Consider the following 24,085-nt stretch of genomic DNA (forward strand, 5'->3'; position numbering starts at 1 on the left):
GACAAGTATCCCACACACAACTGGAGCTTTCTGTCCAACACAAACAAAATAGCATGGGTTTTGGGTTCGACTTGAAGAAACAGAGGAAAGCTGGCATTACTTCATTTTAAACATCCATGAGTACATAAAACTGATATTTCAAATTCCCAAACAATAGCAGTAGTTTAATGACTGCACTAATGTTGCTGTAAATAATTATTAATAACATTGATATTTTTATATTAGCATAATGGCTAACTCTAAATATATTTGTCACATGAGTTTTGTTTTTCTCTCCCAATCTCCATGTCATCCATGTTTGAAGGCATTAACTCATAAAGGCTTACACTTTCACAGGTGCCATCACTCTCCTAACACTCATTTTCAAAGGGGCATTTTTCATTTATGACCGGGGGCTATTCAACTGTGATGGTGCACAGCTGAGTCAGACCCTATTCCACATGTGCATTTGCCAGCTGGTGCCACTGATCAACCCTAGTCCAGGGCGCTGAAGCCAATTAAAGCAGACTAGTCTAGCTAATTCAGCGTGGACAAATTCTCAAATCGGGCTCTTTCCTGGTCTATATGTCCACCATCACAGTGCATCAGAGGGGTTTGAGCTTTTACATTTTTGACATAGGTTGATCTGATTTTAGGACATGTGCCTTTAATACACTTTTCTGGGGGAAGGTCCAAAGCCTTCTCCGCCATTCAATAACATCATGGCTGATCTTCTGCCACAACTCCACTTCCCTATCCACATATCTCTTGATTCCCTCAGCATCCAAAATGTATGAATCTCAGTCTTGAATATACTCAATGACTGAGCTCCCACAGTTCCCTGGGGTAGACAATTCCAAAGATTCACAATCCTCTGAGTAAAGTAATTTCTCCTCATCTCAACATTAGATGGCAGACCCCTTATCTTAACATATCCTGAGACTAGACTCTCCAGGCAGAGGAAATCAGCCTCTCAGGATCTGCCCTCTCAATCCCCTTAAGAATTTTGTATGGTTTAAAGAAATCAGCTCTCATTCATCTAAACTCTGGAGAATATATGCCCATTCTACACAATAGAGTAGACCTACCTAATCTTGGGGAGCAAGTGATTAAACTTTTTGGGGGATGGGTATGCGTGCTTATGCTGGAAAGGTCATAGAGTCATAGAGTCATTTATGGCACAAGAGGCCATTCGGCCCTTGGAGACCATGCCAACTCTCCACGGAGCTGCACAGTCAGCCCCACTTCTCAGCTCAGTCCTTGTAGTCCTGCAAGTCTATTTATTTCTCTTAGGGGGCCATTCAACCTCCTCTTGAAATCATTGATCGTCTTCACTTCCATCACCCTTGTGGGCGGTGAGTTACAAGTCATCACCAGCCGCTGAGATAAAAGTGCTTCCTCATATTTCCCCCTGCATCTTTTTCCCAAAACTTTCAATCTGTGTCCCCAAGTCCTTGTACAATTAGATAATGGGAACAGTTTTTCCTTGTCTAACTTGTCTAAGCCTGTCATAATCTTGTACACCTCTATTAATTCTCCCCTCAATCTCCTTTGTTCTAAGGAGAACAACCCCAGCTTTTCCAACCTAACCTTGTCACTAAATTCCTCCATCCCTAGAACTATTCTGGTAAATCCCCTCTGCACCCTCTCAAGGACCTCACATCCTTCCTGAAGTGTAGAGACCAGAACTGGACACAATACTCCAGTTGGGACCTAACCAGAGCTTTATAAAGGTGCAGTATAACTTCCCTGCTTTTGTACTCAATGCCTGTATTTATGAAGTCCAAGATCCCATATGCTTTACTAAGCATTCTCTCAATATGTCCTGTCACCTTCAAAGATCTATGCGCATGCAACCCCAGGTCCCTCTTTAGAACTGTGCCATTAAGTCTATATTGCCTCTCCCTATTCCTTTTGCCAAAATGCATCACCTCACACTTGTCAGTATTAAATTTCATCTGCCACCTGTCTGCCCATTCTGCTAGCCTATCTACGTCCTGTTGTGGGTGGTTCATATCATCCTCACTGTTTGCCACACCTCCAAGTTTGGTATCGTCAGCAAATTTTGACATCCTACTCTGTATTCCAAGATCTAAGTCATTTATATTTTTCAAAAAATTAGTGATCCCAGCACTGAAATTTGGGAACACCACCGTCTGCCATCCTCCAGTCTGAAAAGCAACCATTTACTACGACTCGCTGTTTTCTGTCCTTAAGCCGATTTCTTTTATCCAATTGGACAATGACACTCCTATTTCAAGAGCCTCAATTTTGTTAACCAGTCTTTTATGTGGTTTCTTCAAATCCATGCAAACATCATCCATCGCATTTGCCACTCTCCAATCCTCTGGCACATCCACCGATGCCCACACAACATTGGTGGTGGAGATTTCAGAGGGTAAAGTTGCCATTTAGTGAAAAAAGTAGTAAAAAATTGTGTACTTTTATATTGCTCACACATACTGTTGTGCCAAAATCCAAAGAAACTGAATCATTGGTACAAGGTGAATCAAAAGTAACAGGAGAAAGAGTGAGTGGATTAGACTGCGGTGAAGGTACTGTCCAGAATTGTCAAATATGCAGGATGGAGCTGTTCTTGAGGACAGGGGCAAAAAGAGAATGGGTACAAAGCTGAGCGATAAGAACATATTAAGTAGGAGCAAGAGTAGGCCATACAGCCTGCTCTGCCATTTAATAAGATCCTGGCTGATCTTCTACATTAACTTCACTTTCCTGCCCTATTCCCATATCCCTTGATTTCAAAGACTGAACATCCACAGCCCTCCAGAATGGGGAACTCCAAAGGTTCTCAACCCTCTGAGGAAAGAAATTTCTCTTCATCTCAGTCCTAAATGGCTGACCCCTTATCCTGAGACTATGATGCTTAGTTCTAGACTCACTGGCCGTGAGAAACAGCCTCTCACATTTCAGATGTCAAAGGGGAGAGGGCTTTGGGGGTTCAGGTTCACAAGATATTCAAAGCAGCACTTGAAATGGATAAGACCATAAAGAGATTGAATAATGAGTTTTATAAAAATGAGATGCAATGGTGAATTTATATTAAGCTTTATTACGAATACAATTGAAGTAGAATGTACATTTTTGGGTTCCACTAATCAGGAAGAATCTTGAGGTAATACAGAGGGTGTATTGTAGATTCACTAGAATAAGAGGAAATATAAATATGAAGAAGCATGGAACTTTTTTTTAGAACAGAGAAGATTCTAGGTTGATTTGATCGAGGTGTTTAAAATTAAGAAGGGATGGGGCTGAATAAACAGAAAAAGATGTTATTGAAGAGTTTAGAACAAGGGAACATTGATATAAGATTAAATGCAAGAAACTTAGGACACAGATCAGGAGATCCAATTTTACACAGAGGCTTTGAGGCTATGGAATGCACTACCAGAGATAATGATTGAAGCATTGACCTTGGCAACATGTAAGAATAGATTAGATAGTTGTTTGAAGGAAATGTGATAAAAGGGAGTTGGAAACAGAGTTGGCCCATTTGATAAGGATTACTGCACACGTGGAGGTTAAACAACACAGACAGGATGGGATGAAGAGCCTGTTTCCATGTTGTAATTTCTACGCAAATTCTGTTCTGTGCTTTTAGCATATGAATGCATTACGAAATTATGAAATTTCTCTTCCAATCTTTTAACAAAAACAGTAACCTCGTTAACAATAAATAGGGCAACATCTCCTTTAAATTTGTGCACAAAGGAAGTTTGTTTGAAAATGTTACAAATTCATATGCTAATATCACACAGTGAGATTTCACCCCCCCCCATTTCCCCTTTGTTTCTCCCCTATAACAAGTGCAATGCTTTGCCTGCAAGTAACTCTTTTGATGAATAAAGGGTTCATTTATTTGGTTTTATTCCACATTACAGTACTCTCTATGTGAAAGCTTAGAAAAGGCAAACAAAAAATACATTTGATAATTGTACAAAATAGCTGATGTAAATATGTTTGTCTCGGTAAGTACCAACCAAGATATTTGTGTGTCACAAATATTGGTCAAACATTTCAGAAGTATTGAATAGTCTTTGTAATAACCTTACTGTTATATGAATAAAATTGCAGAATAAATTAATTACAGTTCTACATTTTTGCATGGTGCAATTCATGAAGATGTTGGAGAAACCTAACAAATAACCACTATTACTGGAGGTAAAAAACATTTTCCTTACTGACACTGAAAATGCAAGCCTCACTTGTATCATCGCTTTACAATTCTTAGTTAAGTTGCAAAAAGCTTTTATTTGTTCTTCCCACTCTTAAACCTCTTACTCTCAGTTATTAAATGTAAAATAGTTATCTGTTTCCTCCGCCGTCTGTGGTTGATTTGCATGGTGCACTCTGGGTATTGTAGTGTCACAGCAGCAGGCTCAAAACTAATAACAATAACAAGACAATAACCTATATATAGCTAATTATATAGCCAACTTAATACTGTTTAAAAAAAAATGCCTACAGCTCTTTGCAGTTCAGGATTGGACCCAAGCATGAATAGGAAAGGTGAGATGATGGAAAGTAGGCCTTAAGGAGGCTTTAAGGTGCTGAACCATGAAGAATGAAAAAATTACCTGAGCAAACTGATTGATCGGTTATGCAGTGATTACTGATTAATGAATGGTAGCTTTGAAAAATAATTGAGAGATTTGATTGTTTGGGTTTCTACAGTTTTTGATTTATTCCATTAGTCAATTGGATAATTAGTAACCTGACAGGTAAATGGTAATTTGCGCCAATCACAATTCTTTTGCCCAGTATTTTGATGGTGTGATGCCATGTGCTGTGGTGCTTTTGAGGTCACACTTTCATATGTGGCGATGGGACAGTCATTTCCTCAAAGCAAGTCTTTTAATTACATGAATGTTGACTTCACAATTAATATGAAGACCTTATTATTGTGAACTGCTTTAAATAGTAAGGCTGTTTTATGCTGAAAAAGTACTGTCATCTCCAGTACCCAGGTTAGATTCACTTCAGGCTTAAACATAACAGCCTAATTTTCCAAATCCCAGAGAGCTGGACAGTAACACATGTTAAAAAATTGTAAGCAATGTGCCCACAATTTTCCAATATGCGCTAGCCATAAGCAAGGGAGTGTGCTGCACTGTCAAATTGGAAAATGTATTCCGAGTTACATTCAGTTGCACTTACTCTGACTGGGACGTAGATATAGAGCGTCTGATGATGGAGTGGACCTGCCTGAAGAAATCCAGCTTTGACATACATCTGCAGCCCGTGTGATTTGCAACGCTGATTGTTATGGGTTTTGGTCCTTGGGAAATTGGCACTGTAATCTCAAACAGCTAGGAAACAAAAGAACGAAATTAAGAATGAATAAATAAACGAGAAAACAAACAAGAAAATAAAACATGTTGACTATCATTTCCATTTACCCTCCCAACCTGTACACTACAAACGCTATCACTGAAGTCAGTAAATAGGCCATGGCTAGCAATATGTACAATTAACTCAATAATTATTTCCTTCTGATTCTGTTACATGCACATATTGAATATGCAAGTGAAAGAATAGAGCCCACAATAAGAAAACTGAAATCTCCAAGGCTAATATTTCACAATAAAATGTATTAATATCTCCATAAACTTAAGCTCATCCAAAATTTTGCTACCTATATCCTAGCAACCACTAAGTCCTGTTCACCCATTACTCCTGTGCTCGCTGACCTACATTTGTTTCTAGTCTGGAAATGCCCTGATTTTAAAATTCCTATCCTTTCTCAAATCGCTCTATGATCTCGCCCCTCCATATTTCTGCAAACTTCAAGATTTCTGTGCTCCTCCAACTCTGGTCTCTTGTACATTCCCCATTTCCTCCCCCCACTATTGCTGGTTGGCCCTTCAGCTGTATAGGTCTTAAGCAGTGGAATTCACTCTCTAAACCTCTCCTCCTCTCCACCTCTTTCTCCTCCTTTGACACCTTCCTTACAACTTACATCTTTTACCAAGCTTTTGGTCACCTGTTCTAATGACTCTTTCTTTGACCCGGTGTCAATTTTTTATTTGATTACCCTTCTGTGAAGCCCTTTAGGGCATTTTACTCCACTAAAGGTGATACATAAATGCAAGTTGCTATTTTTTAGTCTCACTATTTTATCTGCAGCTTATAGAGCAGTGCACAATCATTTTTCATAATTGCGGCCAGTTTTAGGTTTGGATAGGTAACCTATCGCAACTCCTCAGATACTGAAGCAGATCATGCCCACATGCAGCAAGACCATCAGGATGATGCATGCAGGACAACATCCAGGTTCAGGCTGATAAGTGAAAAGTAACATTCTCACCACACAAATGCCAGGCAATGACCGTCTCCAATAAGAGAGAATCTATCCATTTATCCTCAATGTTCAACGGCATTACCATTGCTGAATCTCCCATACTGGGGGTTACCATTGACCAGAAACTGAACTGGACCTGCCACATAAATGCTATGGCTACAAGAGCAGGTCAGAGGCTGGGAATTCTGCACCGAGTAACTCACGTCCTGTCTCCCCAAAGCCTGTTCACCATCTACAAGGCACGAGTCAGGAATGATGGAATACTCTCCACTTGCCTGGATGAGTGCAGCTCCAACAACAGTCAAAAAGCTCAACACTATCCAAGATAAAGCAGCCTACTTGATTAGCATCCCATCCACCATCTTAAACACTCACTCACTCCACCACCAGCGCACTGTGGCAGCAGTGTTTACTATCTAAAAGATGCATCTCGCCAAGCTTCCTTCGACACCACCTTCCAAACCCACGTTCTGTCCCACCTAAAAGAACAAGGGCAGCTGACGCATGGAAACATAAACACCAGCAAGTTCTCCTGCAAGTCACACACCAATATTCTGCCATTCCTTCGCTGTCACTGTATCAAACACCTGGAACTCCCTTCCTAACAGCACTGTGGGGTATACCTACTCCTCATGAACTGCAGTGGTTTAAGAAGGTGGCTCACCACCACCTTCTCAATGACAGTTAGCAATAAATGCTGGCCTTACCAGCGACACTCAGATCCCATAAATGAATAAAATAAATAAATAAATAGATGTATTCAGTGTATGGTTGAGGAGATAGAGCATGGAATGGAATATGTCAGTAGTCAATGGGGGAAGGGAAGGTGTAACTGACTGAGATGGTTTAAAAACATGCAAGGTTAGTAATGAATAAACTTCCTCACTGTGATGCTCTGTATAATTGGCGATATTTTTGGCAAGTTAAGTTTGGCTGAATGGATGTGAATCTTGCATGGGCATGGATGGAGATATTTAATTGTTTAAGAAATACATGCTGAAAATCTACACCTATGATGAAATTTAAAAGTTATTGAACCTGGGTTCTGCTCATCTACCTCTCATTCCTCCTTTAAGATGTTCCTTAAAATCTACCTCTGTGACTAAGCTTTGGCCACCTGCCTTAATATCTCCTTATGTGGTTCGATGTTTTAATTTTGCTTCATTATGCTCCTGCAATACGTCTTGGGACATTTTATAATGTAAAAGGCACTATATAAATACAAGTTGTTCTTGTTGTAACAGGACATATGTACAAGGAATTGAAAACAAAAGCAAAGACAATATTTTACAAGTCATGATTAGCAATTTGTCCACCTATACATTGTATTAAAAATCTGTGAGCTCTGCTCCAATTATCCCCACATTTCACCTTAAGACTACATTTGAGGCTGAATTTTTTTCCCGATGACGGGCCAGAAGACGGGGGAAGACCCTGTCTCGGTCCACTGTCAGACCGCTGGTGGAATTCCAATTAACTGCCTGCCATCGAAGACGCCGTCCCTTTAAGGAACAAGCTTTTGCCAATCGGAGGGCCACAGCTGCACAGTATTGTTAGTGCCACTAGGAGCAATGGCCACTGCTGGTACCGCAGAAGACCTGCAGTGGCAAAAATGAAGGAGACCCGAGGACGCAGGTAAGTGGGGTTGGGGCCATTGGAGGCAGAACCTGGCGAGGGGGTGGTGGGGGTGGGGGTTTGGTAAGGGCAGGGTTGGGTCTTGCCATGGGGGTGAACATTACCGCTGGGGGTGCACTCTGTGGGCCATGGATTGTTCGCAGAGGAGGAATCAGCTCCGAACTGGCTAGGAGGCCACCAGGTCACACCTGGCAGTGTCTCTACATAACGGCAAGTCCCTCCGACTTCAGCTAATGGGAGCGGAGCCCACTTAAAAGCCTTAATTGGCCTCAGGTGGGAAGGCAGTCCTCGGCCTTCCCCACCCCAGATGAGTTTGCATTATATAACTTTATTGTTGGAGAAAAGAATTTGAAACCTTGGAAGACAAAACAAGCCTTTTCTAGAACAAAACTGAAAAACACTGAGTAAATTTCAGTGAAAATTCCTATCTGGTTAATTAACATTCTGGCATCAGTCCCCACTCCTGAAAAAACAAGAAAAACAATACTGTGTATATATTTGCAGTGGGTTTTATAACTGTAAATCAGAGCTAGCTTTTCGTTTCATGTTGTGCCAAAACGTAACTTATGATTTTAATTAGCAGATAACTCACCCATTCCTGCTGTAGTATTAACATTTTCTATCCACTAAATATTCAGCTATTTAACAATCAGAAAGCAAGCATAGACAGCACATTTTTCTAAAGCTTGGTTAAGACAAGTTAACCAAAAATGATTTATTAGTTTGAGTCAAATATATGTCAATTTGTAAGATACAAGATTAAAAATCATCAAACAGTACAAAGGAATGAGTAAATGAATATGAACTCAGGCACCATGTCGAGGCCCATCCAAACTTGGGCAGTTTGATATTTATTAAACCAAAACATTGCATTGCTATATTGTGTCTCAGAGACTTTTTTTTTCTCCCAGCTATAGTGGTGATTTGCCATTAAGCTAAAGATCAATCTTACAGGTTTGCACTTGACTTGGTATCGCAGAAAGCCTTGCTGTGATGACTTTCCATTTCAAAGTTTATTTTTGTTAGATTCACTAGTAGTTTTATTGAGTATAAAGTCTCCAGGGAGAAGATAACGTAATCTGATTCTGATAAACAGTCTACTGCATCCCTTCTGACAGTATGGTTGTTCTGATTTTAACATGCTCAAATAAGGGATCCTGTCTTGTTAAGGGTATTATATCTTTGGCCTGCAGTTCTGGTGCTTTTATCTTAATTTTCACCATTGTAAATATTGCCATGCATTTCAATCGAGTCAGCTTAAAATAGAACATGTTGAGGTCTTTAAAGGTAAGGTTATTCTGAGGAAAACACTTGGATAGTATGTTCTCTGTGTACATTTTATTATCTTTGGAAATTGAAAAATCTTTCACAGAGATGCTCAGGAGTTAAGGGCACAGTTCTTTTACACTTGGGCCCTGTGTTGAAATCTAGCCTGTATGTATTTTGAAAGCCCCTTCTGTCTACAAGTTATAAGCAATCTAAATGAAATACGTCCCACACAGTGCTTAACTGGTGCAGGTCCATATTTATTGATTTTTATTTAGAGATACAGCACTGAAACAGGCCCTTCGGCCCACCGAGTCTGTACCGACCATCAACCACCCATTTATACTAATCCTACACTAATTCCATATTCCTACCACATCCCCACCTGTCCCTATATTTCCATAGTACAAGATCAGCCATAAGCTCATAATGTCACTGAGATAAGCTACAAGATTGGCTGATGTGAGAATGGAAAAAGTGGACAGGTACCTTTTTATTTAGAGATACAGCACTGAAACAGGCCCTTTGGCCCGCCGAGTCTGTGCCAACCAACAACCACCCATTTATACAAATCCTACATCAATCCCATATTCCCTACCACAACCCCGAGCACCCACCTACACTAGGGGAAATTTACAATGGCCAACTTACCTACCAACCTGCAGGTCTTTGGCTGTGGGAGGAAACCAGAGCACCCGGCAGAAACCCACACGCTCACAGGGAGAACTTGCAAACTCTGCACAGGCAGTACCCAGAACTGAACCCAGGTTGCTGGAACTATGAGGCTGCAGTGCTAACCGCTGCGCCACTGTGCCTTCAGGTACTCTTTCGAGGCTGAGACAATGTTTTGTCCAACACGGATATATGCTTGAAAAGAAAAGATTTGCAGGGCCATGGGGAAAAAGCAGGGGAGTGAAATTAATTTGTAGCTCTTTCAGCAAGCCAGCAAAATCATGATGGGCTGAATGGCCTTCCTCTGTGCTTCATTATTCTATGCTCTGGCCATGGTTTACTGATTTGGGAATGCTTGATGCGAACACTGATTAACAAGAATAGGAAAAGCGTTCACTTCCACAACATTGACATTCCTTCAACCTAGCAAAAGGTTCAAAGACTTCTTACATTATAATTACTTCTGTATAGAATACCCTTCCTCATTAATCTGTCCTAGATGTCCGATTATTGTAAAAGAGCTTATTTTGTACTATAGCTGATTTAATATTTATATATTCCATTTAACTGTACACAGAATTGCAGACATTCTACTATGCATTATTCGATATTCCATTCAGAGGTTGGGTACAGGAACAGGTAAGGTTGAGGATGGATGTAATAGATGGGGGGGGGGGAGCAGGTGGGAGGTGGGAGGCTATGGCACAGCCCTGCCACAAACCTAAGGCTATGCCCTTGGTCAGGGTTGAGATGTGGTTGAAGCAAGTTGAAGTACAAAGAAAGGTCGCAGCTCAGGCTGAAGCTGAGCTGCAGATCCATGTCTGGTGGTGTTGGGAGATGAGGGACAGCAGCGGCGCGGGGGGGGGGGGGGGGGCGGTGGGGTGCATGTAGGAGGGGGAGCACTGGTTGTGCGGGAACCAGGAAAGCTGGTCTGGGAGCAGACGCCACTAAATGTGGGATCAAACACGGCTGGTAGATTACAAGCACCCTGTTAGCAATGATCTATGAGAAGGAAGAGACCAGTGACCAATGAAAAGAAGTTAATGGGACTAATGATGGGATTTGACAGTCACAAGGACCCCAATGACAAATCAGATGGCTGAAAAGAGAGGAAGAAAATCAGATGAATACTCCTTTTTTAATAATATAAAGTGATAGATTTGGCAAGTTCACTGCTTAAGATGATCTTTGGTAACATAATTCGTTATTTAGCTTCTAATTTTCAGCACATTCAATGCATGCAGCACTGAGGGATGCTTTAAAGAAAAAATATGAGTGCTGGGGCAGTATTTGCACTGTAATGTAATTGCTCCATTCATCTGTGTTGCTACCTTACCACTTTTGTTAATGATTGACTGATTCATGGGGCTCGAAGGAGAAAACCATTTTCTCTCCCTGCATCTTAGCTAGTTTTGTGCACTAAACAATTAGAAACTCAATCAACAATATTGCAACTGTTGGCTAATGCTGACTCAGTTATCATTAAAGAGTTGGCTTTTAAAGTCTACCACCTTATTGCACGAATAATACTTTCACTCACAGTTTTAAAATTCAGTACCGCTTTCAAAAGGAAAGGCGGCCAAGGTGCCAGAGATCCATTAATCCAAGAACGGGGCACTGGATTTTGGAAAATTCCTCTTGATGCAGCCTGTGCATGCCTGATTTTATTTTGACACACAATGCTTTGACCTGCATTGAAAAGTCGAGGGTGGGGTCTTCCTGCTACCATCTCAGTAGAAGGCAATGCCCACAGTTCTTTTGTGCTCAACTAATCTGCTGTTTACATTTCTGAGGATGTCATAAGGAATTTATTTTGAGGACATCTGAGGGCTGAAGTCGAATTTTGTTGCTTTTAATTTCCTTTCCAATTGTTCACAGGTAATAAATTTCAACAACACAGTTTTCCAAAAGTACAATATTGTAGAGATATTTTCAGCCTAAGTTACAAAGAACATAATTACATAGAAATTACAGCACAGAAACTGGCCATTTGGCTCAACGATACGAGTGTTTTTGTAACACACGAGCCTCCTCCTACACTGCTTTATCCCATTCTATCAATGTAACCTTCCATTGCTTTCCTCGTCATGTGATTATCTAACTTGCCCTTAAATACAGCTTTGCTAGTCACCTCAACCACTCCAAGTGGTAGCGAGTTCCACATTCTTGAATTCCTTTTTTGATTTTTTTTTATTCATTCATGGGATGTGGGCATCACTGGCCAGGCCAGCATTTATTGCCCATCCCTAATTGCCCTTGAGAAGGTGGTGGTGAGCTGCCTACTTGAACCACTGCAGTCCATGTGGGGTAGGTATGCCCACAGTGCTGTTAGGAAGGGAGTTCCAGGATTTTGACCCAGCGACAGTGAAGGAACAGCGATATAGTTCCAAGTCAGGATGGTGTGTGGTTTGGAGGGGAACATGCTGATGTTCCCATGCATTTGCTGCCCTTGTCCTTCTAGTTGGTAGAGGTCACGGGTTTGGAAGGTGCTGTCTAAGGAGCCTTGGTGCGTTGCTGCAGTGCATCTTGTAGATGGTACACACTGTTGCCACTGTGCATCAGTGGTGGAGGCACTGAATGCTTGTAGATGGGGTGCCAATCAAGCGGTCTGCTTTGTCCTGGATGGTGTCGAGCTTCTTGAGTGTTGTTGGAGCTGCACCCATCCAGGCAAGTGGAGAGTATTCCATCACACTCGTGACTTGTGCCTTGTAGATGGTGGACAGGTTTTGGGGAGTCAGGAAGTGAGTTACTTGCCACAGGATTCCCAGCCTCTGACCTGCTCTTGTAGCCACGGTATTTATATGGCTACTCCAGTTCAGTTTCTGGTCAATGGCAGCCCCTAGGATGTTGATATTGGGGGATTCAGCGATGGTAATGCCATTGAATGTCAAGAGGAGATGGTTAGATTCTCTCTTGTTGGAGATGGTCATTGCCTGGCACTTGTGTTGCGCGAATGTTACTTGCCACTTATCAGCCCAAGCCTGGATATTGTCCAAGTCTTGATGCATTTCTACACGGACTGCTTCAGTATCTGAGGAGTCAAGAATGGTGCTGAACATTGTGCAATCATCAGCGAACATCCTCACTTCTGACCTTATGATTGAAGGAAGGTCATTGATGAAGCAGCTGAAGATGGTTGGGTCCAGGACACTACCCTGAGGAACTCCTGCAGTGATGTTCTGAAGCTCAGATGATTGACCTCCAACAACCACAACCATCCTCCTTTGTGCGAGGTATGACTCCAGCCAGCGGAGGGTTTTCCCCCTGATTCCCATTGACCTCAGTTTTGCTAGGGCTCCTTGATGCCGTACTCGGTCAAATGCTGTCTTGATGTCAAGGGCAGTCACTCTCACCTCACCTCTTGAGTTCAGCTCTTCTGTCCATGTTTGAATCAAGGCTGTAATGAGGTCAGGAGCTGAGTGGCCCTGGCGGAACCCAAACTGAACATCACTGAGCAGGTTATTGCTAAGCAAGTGCAGCTTGATGGCACTGTTGAAGACAGCTTCCATCACTTTACTGATAATTGAGAGTAGGCTGATGGGGCGGTAATTGGCCAGGTTGGATTTGTCTTGCATTTTGTGTACAGTACATACCTGGGCGATTTTCCATGTTGCAGGGTAGATGCCAGTGTTGTAGCTGTACTGGAACAGCTTGGCTAGGGGCGCGGCAAGTTCTGGAGCACAGGTCTTCAGTACTGTTGCCGGAATATTGTCAGGGTCCATAGCTTTTGCAGTATCCAGTGCCTTCAGTCGTTTCTTGATATCACACGGAGTGAATCGAATTGGCTGAAGCCTGGCATCTGTGATGATGGGGACTTCAGGAGGAGGCCGTGATGGATCATCAACTTGACACTTCTGGCTGAAGATTGTTACAAATGCTTCAGCCTTATCTTTCGCACTGATGTGCTGGGCTCCCCCATCATTGAGGATGGGAATATTTGTGGACCACCTCCTCCAGTTAGTTGTTTAATTGTCCACCACCATTCACGGCTGGATGTGGCAGGACTGCAGAGCTTAGATCTGATCCGTTGGTTATGGGATTGCTTAGCTCTGTCTATCGCATGCTGCTTATGCAGTTTGGCACGCAGATAGTCCTGTGTTGTAGCTTCATCAGGTTGACACCTCATTTTGAGGCATGCCTGGTGCTGCTCCTGGCATGCCCTCCTGCACTCTTCATTGAACCAGGATTGGTCTCCTGGCTTGATGGTAATGGTAGAGTGGGGGATATGCTGGGCCATGAGGTTACACATTGTGGTTGAATATTTTTGCATTGCTTGATCTGTTCGAAATCTATCCATTTAGCACGGTGGTAGTGCCACACAACATGAAGGAGGGCATCCTCAATTTGAAGGCGGGACTTCGTCTCCACAATAACTGTGCGGTGGTCACTCCTACCAATACTGTCATGGACGGATGCACCTGCGGCAGGCAGATTGGTGAGGACGAGGTCAAGTATGTTTTTCCCTCTTGTTGGTTCCCTCACCACCTGCCGCATACCCAGTCTAGCAGATATGTTCTTTAGGACTCGACCAGCTCGGTCAGTAGTGGTGCTACCGAGCCACTCTTGGTGATGGACATTGAAGTTTCACACCCAGAGTACAATCTGTGCCCTTGCCACTCTCAGTGCTTCCTCTAAGTACTGTTCAACATGGAGGAGTACTGAGTCATCAGCTGAGGGAGGGTGGTAGGTGGTAATCAGCAGGAGGTTTCCTTGTCCATGTTTGGCCTGATGCTATGAGACTTAATGGGGTCCGGAGACGATGCTGAGGACTCCCAGGGAAACTCCCTCCCTTCTGTATATCACTGTGCTGTTACCGCTAGATGGATTAAGAACTGGCTGGGCAACAGGAGACAGAGAGTAGCAGTGGAAGGGAGTTTCTCAAATTGGAGACGTGTGACCAGTGGTGTTCCACAGGGATCCGTGCTGGGACCACTGTTGTTTGTGATATACATAAATGATTTGGAGGAAAGTATAGGTGGTCTGATTAGCAAGTTTGCAGACGACACTAAGATTGGTGGAGTAGCAGATAGTGAAGGGGACTGTCAGAGAATACAGCAGAATATAGATAGATTGGAGAGTTGGGCAGAGAAATGGCAGATGGAGTTCAATCAGGGCAAATGCGAGGTGATGCATTTTGGAAGATCCAATTCAAGAGTGAACTATACAGTAAATGGAAAAGTCCTGGGGAAAATTGATGTACAGAGAGATTTGGGTGTTCAGGTCCATTGTTCCCTGAAGGTGGCAACGCAGGTCAATAGAGTGGTCAAGAAGGCATACGGCATGCTTTCCTTCATCGGACGGGGTATTGAGTACAAGGGTTGGCAGGTCATGTTACAGTTGTATAAGACTTTGGTTCGGCCACATTTGGAATACTGCGTGCAGTTCTGGTCGCCACATTACCAAAAGGATGTAGATGCTTTGGAGAGGGTGCAGAGGAGGTTCACCAGGATGTTGCCTGGTATGGAGGGTGCTAGCTATGAAGAGAGGTTGAGTAGATTAGGATTATTTTCATTAAGAAGATAGAGGTTGAGGGGGGACCTGATTGAGGTGTACAAAATCATGAGAGGTACAGACAGGGTGGATAGCAAGAAGCTTTTTCCAAGAGTGGGGGATTCAATTACTAGGGGTCACGAGTTCAAAGTGAGAGGGGAAAAGTTTAGGGGGGATATGCGTGGAAAGTTCTTTACACAGAGGGTGGTGGTTGCCTGGAACGCGTTGCCAGCGGAGGTGGTAGACGCGGGCACGATAGTGTCTTTTAAGATGTATCTAGACAGATACATGAATGGGCAGGAAGCAAAGAGATATAGACCCTTAGAAAATAGGCGACATGTTTAGATAGAGGATCTGGATCGGCGCAGGCTTGGAGGGCCGAAGGGCCTGTTCCTGTGCTGTAATTTTCTTTGTTCTTTGTTCTTTGTACCTCTGCTGGGTCTGTCCTGCCAGTGGGACAGGACATACCCAGGGATAGTGATGGCATTGTCTGGGACATTGTCTGTCTGGTATGATTCCGTGAGCATGACTATGTCAAGCTGTTGCTTGACTAGTCTGTGGGACAGCTCTCCCAACTTTGGCACAAGTCCCCAGATGTTAGTAAGGAGGACTTTGCAGGGTCGACAGGGCTGGGTTTGCAGTGGTCGTTTCCGGTGCCTAGGTCGATGCCGGGTGGTCCGTCTGGTTTCATTCCTTTTTATTGACTTTGTAGCGGTTAGATACCTCTGAGTGGCTTGCTCGGCCATTTCAGAGGGCATGTAAGAGTCAACCACATTGCTGTGAGTCTGGAGTCACGTGTAGGCCAGACCAGGTAAGGACAACAGATTTCCTTCTCTAAAGACATTAGTGAACCAGATGGGTTTTTACAACAATCGACAATGGTTTCATGGCCATCATTAGACTAGCTTTTTTTTTAAATTCCAGATTTATTAATTAAATTCAAATTCCACCTTCTGCTCTGGTGGGATTTGAACGAATGTCCCCAGAGCAATACCCTGGGTATCTGGGTTACTAGTCCAGTGACAATACCATAACGCCACCACCTCCCTGTCATATATATCATATATATGACCCATAATTTTGAACAATCCCCCACAAGTTTAAAATTTCACAACAAAATATCATTACATACATCACAAAAATGAAATGGGAAGGTATCATAAATAGGTTATAGATATGAAGTGGGTTCTCTAAAATACGTTCTGCTGACAAGTCTGGAATTCCATTGTACAACCTGTGCTTACGTAACTAACACACTGCTGTTGCTGCTGGCCTTTTATGCTTCACGCAGACGATTTTAATATCCAGGATATGATGGTTTTGATAAATAGAGTCTATTGTAATTTTAAGTGTGATACAAGCTTCCTTCCAGACAGTGATTAAATGTATACAAGCTTGAAAGTCTTGAGAACTGACAGCTTTCACTGGACACATTTGACTGCCTCATTCTACTTTCACGTGGGAAAATTATATTGCAGAGGAAATGGTTCATGTTTCATTCTGTTTCACTCCAATCAGTTAATAATGAATAAATCTCACCAGTTTGTTCTTTTGAAACCAAAACTGTGCGATTAAGAGAACTAACCGCAATTTTCAAGCATCTACATACGATTGGATTTCTCAAAATCATTGTTTGCTTTTAACTTTCAGGGTTTCGCTGCCTCAACAGAGAGTTTCCTGTTCCTGACAGGATCGGTTTCTGTAGCGGAGTAATGATTTTGATTTATTTTTGCACAGAATCTTGCGTTGCAGCAAAAAAGGAAGATCTTTTGACAATTTTAATTTGCTGAGTTCTCACAGTACGTAATTCTGTGTTGCTGTTTGGAGACAGTGGCCCATCCATGTCAATCTTCTTTTTCTATTCAGTTAGGTCACACAGGTCTTGGCTGTGTCACACACACCATTACTTGCTTAATCAAGTGTATATGCAGGGTCTGTCTTCCATCCCTCTCCCCATTTACTTTACATGGAAACTCATCTCCAAAGTACTTCACTTTTTATCTCTGACATTCTGTCACTCTCCATTACATTGCTTCCTTCATCATCCATCTTTGCCCTGCCTCAGCTCAACTGCTGTTGAAACCCTCGCCCATGCTTTTGTTACCTCTGTACTTGACTATTCCAATGGTCTCCTGGCCAAACTCTGATTTTCCACCCTTCATAAACTTGAGCTCACCAAAAACTCAGCACAACTCAATCCCAAATCCTGGGCATGAAGAACAGATCAAACATCCTGAAATGTGGAAACGGCCTACTCTTATCATAATTTCCTTTTATTGCTAAGATGCTCGTAGAAAGCCATTTGATCCCTTCATGCTTTTTATTAATTTTCTCTTAATTCCCATTTTCTTTTTGTTTTCCTACATCGTCTGTCATGGATTAGAACCATAGAATCTTACAGCACAGGAGGGGACCATTCAACCCATCATGCCAATGCCAGCTATTTGAAAGAGCTGCCCAATTTAGACAGGTGGGAGATAGTGTGGGTGACTTTCATTTTTCTCAGCTCAAATGACCGCAGATAGCTTTTTAAATTAAAAATAGTGTTTTAGTCCCTGAGTGTTTTAAAGGTCAAATAAACAGACAAAGGACAGGTTTTTTTGTAAGTTTAAAAAGAAAGATAACTATTTATTAAACAACACCTGAAAATGTTGGCAACCTCATCCACTCACACAGGCACACACATGCACACACACAAGAGATAGAGATTAGAGGATCGCATGCATTTAAGTCCGATGCTTATAAAAAGAGTTCACTGCGAAACCTCCTTGGTTTTCTGGGAGGAATATTTAACAGGCCTGATGTTCCTTTTCTTGGTTCAATGACATATTGCAGATTATTTGTTTAAAACTCAGTCAAAGCTGGTGGACAATCTTGTTAAAATTTATCAGATGGGGAGATTTCAATATCACCTTTGGAATCCCTGCTTCAGTGGTTTAAAATATTACAGGCAGGGTCTTATTCTTGGCTGGAATGGATCTCTCAGTTGCTGGCTTTCTCTCTCTCACTGTCTAGCAGAGAGTTCTTTTTTTTAAGAAAAAATCCTTAGCAGGCTTAGTTTAGGTCAGGTGACCATGGATGGTCTCCCCTGGTGCATTCATACAATGTCTTTGAACATGTGGTCATTGTTACACGGTGGGGTTTGAATGTGGCATATCTTGATAGAGCGGTATGATTTCTCACCTCATCTTGGCTTTGAATACAGAGTCTCTCTGTCTGTGAAGGCCTTTATCAACCCAATTCTTGAAGATAGGAGCCATTTATCATTGAATGGCCTGTTTAGCATTTTAATGTGCATTCCCCAGAACGAGTCCAGACATGATGCTGGGTTTGGTCTCCAACAGTCACGATGCATATTTGCAGCAGAGGAGGGGTCACCTGATCTCTTACTTCATCTTGTCTGCAGCAAAATTGTGCCCATTTTTTTTACTTTAATTGATCAGTTCATTTTTACATTTCATAATTACTCCAGTTCACTTCAGTTCATAACCGTTCCTCTTGTGAGCGTGACAAGTCCCACACCCCATCTTACTCCCCGTAACCCTGCAAATTAGTCCTCTTCAAGTACATATCCAATTGCCTTTTGAAAGTTCCTGTGGAATCAAATTCCACCACCCTTTTAGATAGTGGGCTGAAATTTGCAATTGGTGGCAGACGCAAACAATGGCGGTCCGCCTGCGCAGGCCGCACGTCGCGGAGCCGCCGTGATATTAAATGCAGCAGCTCATTTAAATAACTGGGGCGATCCGCCCACCCTAATAACATGGAGGGGGTGGGCAGTCCGTCCCCGGCAATGATGTCAGCTGCCTTTGTGCAGGTGCTGATGCCATTTTTAAAGGGCTTCAAACCTTACATTTCAATTTTAATATTTAAAGCTGGATTGATTTTAAAAGGTTAAATAATTTGATCTTATCCCTCTCCCAACCCCACAATAACCATAGAATTAATTCCTTGCCCTCTCCCCCACAAAAAATGCTTACCTTGTGCACCTGACCTTCCCTTCCAAAGTTCATAACCTGTGCACTGTAACCCTTCCCACCATCCCCCATACCAATGTGATGAGTTTGACCCTGCTCTCCCCACCCCACCACTGAAAAACTTACCTGCTCCCCTCTCCCCACCAGTGGTCCACCTTGGATCACCAGATGGGGATCCAAAGGCGCGGAAGTACCAGCCACTGGCACCAATATCGCTCCAGGTCGGACAGCAGGGGCATGACGGTAATTAATTCATTTATTTACATATTATTTTACATATTTAATTTTGACTCCCATCGCCAAGCAGCAGGGGGGCCGGCACAAAGCCTCGCTGCCGCTGGCAATATGGGGCCGGGCCTTCCTGCCATCGAGACCTTTGAAGGGCCTCTGCCGGAGGCATTTTCTGGCCTCAACGCCATGACTCCGACGTCGGGGGAGGGTCTGAAAAATTCACCCCAGTGTGTTCCAGATCATAACAACTCTGTGTGAAATAATTTCTCATTTCTCCTCTCGTTCTTATGCCAATTATTTTAGATCTGTGACCTCTGGTTATTGACCCACTTGTCAGAGTAAAGAACTTCTCCCTACTTGCTCCATCAAAACCTCTTTTAATTGTGAATGCCTCTATTAAATCTCTCTTTCACCTTCTCTGCTCTAAGGAGTACATTCCCAGCTTCTCCAATCTCTCCACATAATTGAGGTTCCTCAACCCTGGTGTCATCCTGGTTAACCTCTTCTTGCTCTCTCCATCCTAAAATATGGTACCCAGAATTGTACACAATACTCCAGCTGAGGCCTAACCAGTGATTTTAAAGGTTTAGCATAACGTCCTTGTTATTGTATTCAATGCTCCTATTTACAAAGCCAATCCCATATGCTTTCTTAATTGCTTTATCAACTTGCCTGCCACCTTCACAAATTTGTGAATATGCACCCCGGGTCCCCTGACTCTTCCACTCCCCTCAAAATAGTATCATTTAGATTATATTGCCTCTCAATGTTCTTTCTCTCAAAGTGTATCATTTATCCATATTAAATTGCACCTACCATTTGTCTGCTCATTTCACAAGTATGTCTATGTCCTCCTGAAGTCTGTTACTATACCTTCACTATTTGCTATGATACCAGTTGCTGTACCATCTGCAAGGTTTGAAATTGTACTCTCTCTACGCAAGTACAGGTCATGTACATAAAACAAGAAAAGCAATGGTCCTGATACCGACCACTGGGAGACCCTGCTGCATACTTCTCTCCAGTAGAAAAAAACATCTGTTCTTCACTATTCTGTGCCTCCTTAACCCTTAGCCAGTTGCATACCCAAGTTATCACTATTCCTTTAATACCACGTACTTCTATTTTCTGAATAAACCTGTTACGTGGTACTTTATCAAATATCAACTTTATATTTGTCATTTTTACCCCCCACCCCATAGGCAGTAAATGCTTTCCTTTAATTTCAGATTTGAACAAATCTCCTTATTTCTCCAGAGACCCTCAGCCTTCAGTAAATTCCCTAATTTTTTCACTGCAATGTATTTAATTTGTACTCTCTCCATCTCCTGTTTAAATAATTCACAAACCTGACGTACCTTTCTATTTCCTGTTATGACCCAGTGAGAAAGGTGTCTAGGGGTTCCTCTCAGCCTTCACCTTCTTCATTAAGTCCTTTTTGAATGCTATGGATTTGAAACTGCTGAGATTTCTGCCTGCAGGACTTCCCCAGCAGTGGCTACTTTGATGTGACTGACGTTCAAGAATGTGGCGGGATGCATGAAGTTCCTGAAGGTGTTCAAGGAGAGAAGAAATCACGTGCCGCTGTTGATCCTCACGGCGGAGCTGCTCTTTACGCTGCCGTCACAATGGAATTGAGTGGTGAACATCCACTCCACAACCCCCATATTCCTGCCCTGAATGTGCTCACTTTCCTCACCAGGTACGTCGAGGTGGCCGGGAGCAGCACCGAGGTCAAGGTCCCGTTTGGGATTTGGACCAGCAAGTGGCAGGTCAAGGTGACCTTGAAGGTGGACGCCAATGGAGCCATCCTCCACCCTCCCTCCAGCTTCACTATCGGGGAAGTCGAGGCTTCTTGGTCGACACGGGGAAACCCAGGGTTTGTCGTACCTGTGGCAAATCTGGTGATGTGACGGCCAACTGCAGCACAGTCGTCTGCAGGAACTGCAAGCAGGAAGGCCATCAGACAAAGGACTGCAAGCAGAGTAAGTGCTGCAACATGTGTGATGGGGCAGGTCACCACTACAAGGCCTGCCCGAAACGCTGCCTCAGTTACGCACAGGTAGCGAGAATCAAGGAGAGGCAGGAGGAAGGGACGGTGAACATGGCTAGTGTTGCAAAGGAGCAACCACACCCCCACCAAGACCCCCAGCAAGGAAAATCTGTCTAAGAAAGACAAGGAGAGGAAAGGAGAAGAAGCTGCAGCAAGCTGCCAAACACCAAGCCTGTGCCTTGAGCCTCCTCCTCAGCAGACAGAATCAATAGAAGAGGAGCCAGCAGAGGGATAACTGGGTGAGTGGAAAGTGGTCAAGAGGAAAACCACAAAGAAGGCGGCCCAAAAAAGGCAATAGGCCATCACCCAAACCAGTGGCAAGAGGAGGCTAATGTCTGAGACAGACGACAGTGGCTGCTCCTCATCGGATTAGGAAGGGCAGGAAAGACGACACCAGCGAAAGAAGCAGCAGAACGCAAAGGAGCTGGAAGAGAAGACCCTGCAGCTCCAAAACACTGGATGTAGCAAAGGGCCCAGTGCACCCCAACCCCAAAACACCGAATGCAGCTAGACGCCCAGTGCACCCCAGCTCTGGGAGACCGGGAGCAGTGAAGTGCCCAGTGCACCCCAGCTCTGGGAGACCGGGAGCAGTGAAGTGCCCGGTGCACCCCAGCTCTGGGAAGCAATATCCTCGAGGAGGAACTAAGGGGAAAGAGACCATGAGCAGAGGACAGTCCAAACCTTGTAGCCTACAAGACCCCCAACAATGTCACCCCAGTGGAACAAACCCCCTGTGAGTGACCAGGACAGTTTTCTGAGCCCAACAACTGTGCAACTGTTTGGGAAAGCTATGGGTATGTAGGAACATACCCAAGGACTGGGACTAGTAATGACACTTGGTGTGGTAAGCAGCATACAATTTTAATGGGTTTAAAGTTGCTTCCATTAACGTGCACAGTGTTAAATCTACTACATGATGTGTTTTGACCTTGGGGTACCTTGGCAAGGTCAAAGCCAACCCGCTGTTTCTGCAGGAGTGTTGAATTCCGCACCTCAGCACCGAAGGCAATGGTCGCAATGGTGGTCCCACAGGCCATTGCTCTGGTCAGGGGGAAATGATTCCTGTTCCTCTGGCCTGGGTATTCTGCTGCGTGGAGGCAACTTCACCATCTCCAAAGTTAAGGAGGTGGTGGGCGGTTGCCTCCTTGTAGCAGACGTAATGTACAAAATGCTCCGCTCCGTTTAATCAGCGTGTATGCCTCGGTTCAATGCAGTGAATGGCTGACCGTCCTCCAGCAGCTCCCACTGCTGCTGGTGACATCCAGGCCGGTCATTTTAGGCGGTGACTTCAGCTGCATCATTGATGCAGCTGGATGATCCGGCAGTGATGTCAGCAAACTGGATGCCATGTCCAGACTCCTGATGGAAACAGTAAAAGATGCCAAGCTGCACGATATCTTCAGCAACCCTGCAGACGGAGCGCAGCGTAGATACACCTGGTCAAGGCCAGACAGGTTTGTCCATTCCAGGATTGACTTGCTGTTTGTGTCTAGTGCATTCATGGTCAGATCCACCAATGTCAACCAAGTGTTCTTCTCTGACCACTGCCTCCTACTGGAGATTATGGATGTCCCTCTACCTCAACAGCTTCCTGCCCTATGTCTGTAACCCTTGATTCCCATAGTGTCCAAAAATCTATCGATCTCAGTTGTGAGTATACTCAGTGACTGAGCATCCACAGCCCTCTGTGATAGAGAATTCCGAAGGTTCAAAACTCTAGGAATGAAGACATTTCTTCTCATTTCAGTCCTAAATAGAGAGTGGCAGTACTGTAAGTTTCTCTTGGAAGGCAAATGTTTAGGCCTGAAGTCTAGGCAAAGGGCCTTGATTTGTAGCACTGAAATTAATCGCAGGGGCTTGAAGTTTGCAAGGATATAGGTAGGAGCTTGTAAATTGGAACTTTCCACATATCGCTGCAGCTTTGAGTTTGATGAGCTTAGGTTGGTTTGAATCTAACTGTAATTAGCTAAGGCACCAGGCCTCTAACAGTTTTCTTCTTTCTATTGTGAAACGGTGACCTTGCAAAAACCCTTCTTTAAAAGCCAGAGGATTCTGCTACTTTTTACGAAGTCCCACCGCACATAGCCTACACAACCACTTTATAAAATGCATCTGCTATAATAATCTGCTATGTAAGGCAAAACATATTATACTAATACAACATATATGTTATAAGATAAAAGCAGAAGAAGGAAAAAAATGAAAAAGATTTTTTTTTAAATGTGTACATTTTAAATAGTACATAAACACCAACCTCATAGAAAATGGACTTTCAGTTACTTTTTCCTGGGGGTATCTGTGTTTTTGGTTTAGCTATTTACCTCAGTGCTGGCAAGTATGAAGGGAGGCATGCGGGAAAACGAGGAACCAGGCCTTCGAACAATTATGCATCTTTCAGGCAAGAAATGGACACTGAAGGGTTCATTCTGTCATGCATGCTTTCAGTATTTAAACTATGGGTTG

At 43.3% G+C, this 24,085-nt stretch overlaps 1 protein-coding gene across 1 annotated transcript in view; it reads right to left on the reverse strand.

The window, feature by feature from the left end:
• Positions 1–24,085, reverse strand: part of vegfc (vascular endothelial growth factor c) — a 221,487-nt gene that overhangs the window by 44,040 nt on the left and 153,362 nt on the right. The window contains exon 4 of the mRNA XM_068029324.1: positions 5,155–5,306. Within this exon, the coding sequence (XP_067885425.1) occupies positions 5,155–5,306 (152 nt within the window). The remainder of the gene's footprint in view (positions 1–5,154; positions 5,307–24,085) is intronic.

The sequence above is a fragment of the Heterodontus francisci genome, chromosome 4 (assembly GCF_036365525.1).
Source record: "Heterodontus francisci isolate sHetFra1 chromosome 4, sHetFra1.hap1, whole genome shotgun sequence".
Classification (NCBI taxonomy): Eukaryota; Metazoa; Chordata; class Chondrichthyes; order Heterodontiformes; family Heterodontidae; genus Heterodontus; species Heterodontus francisci.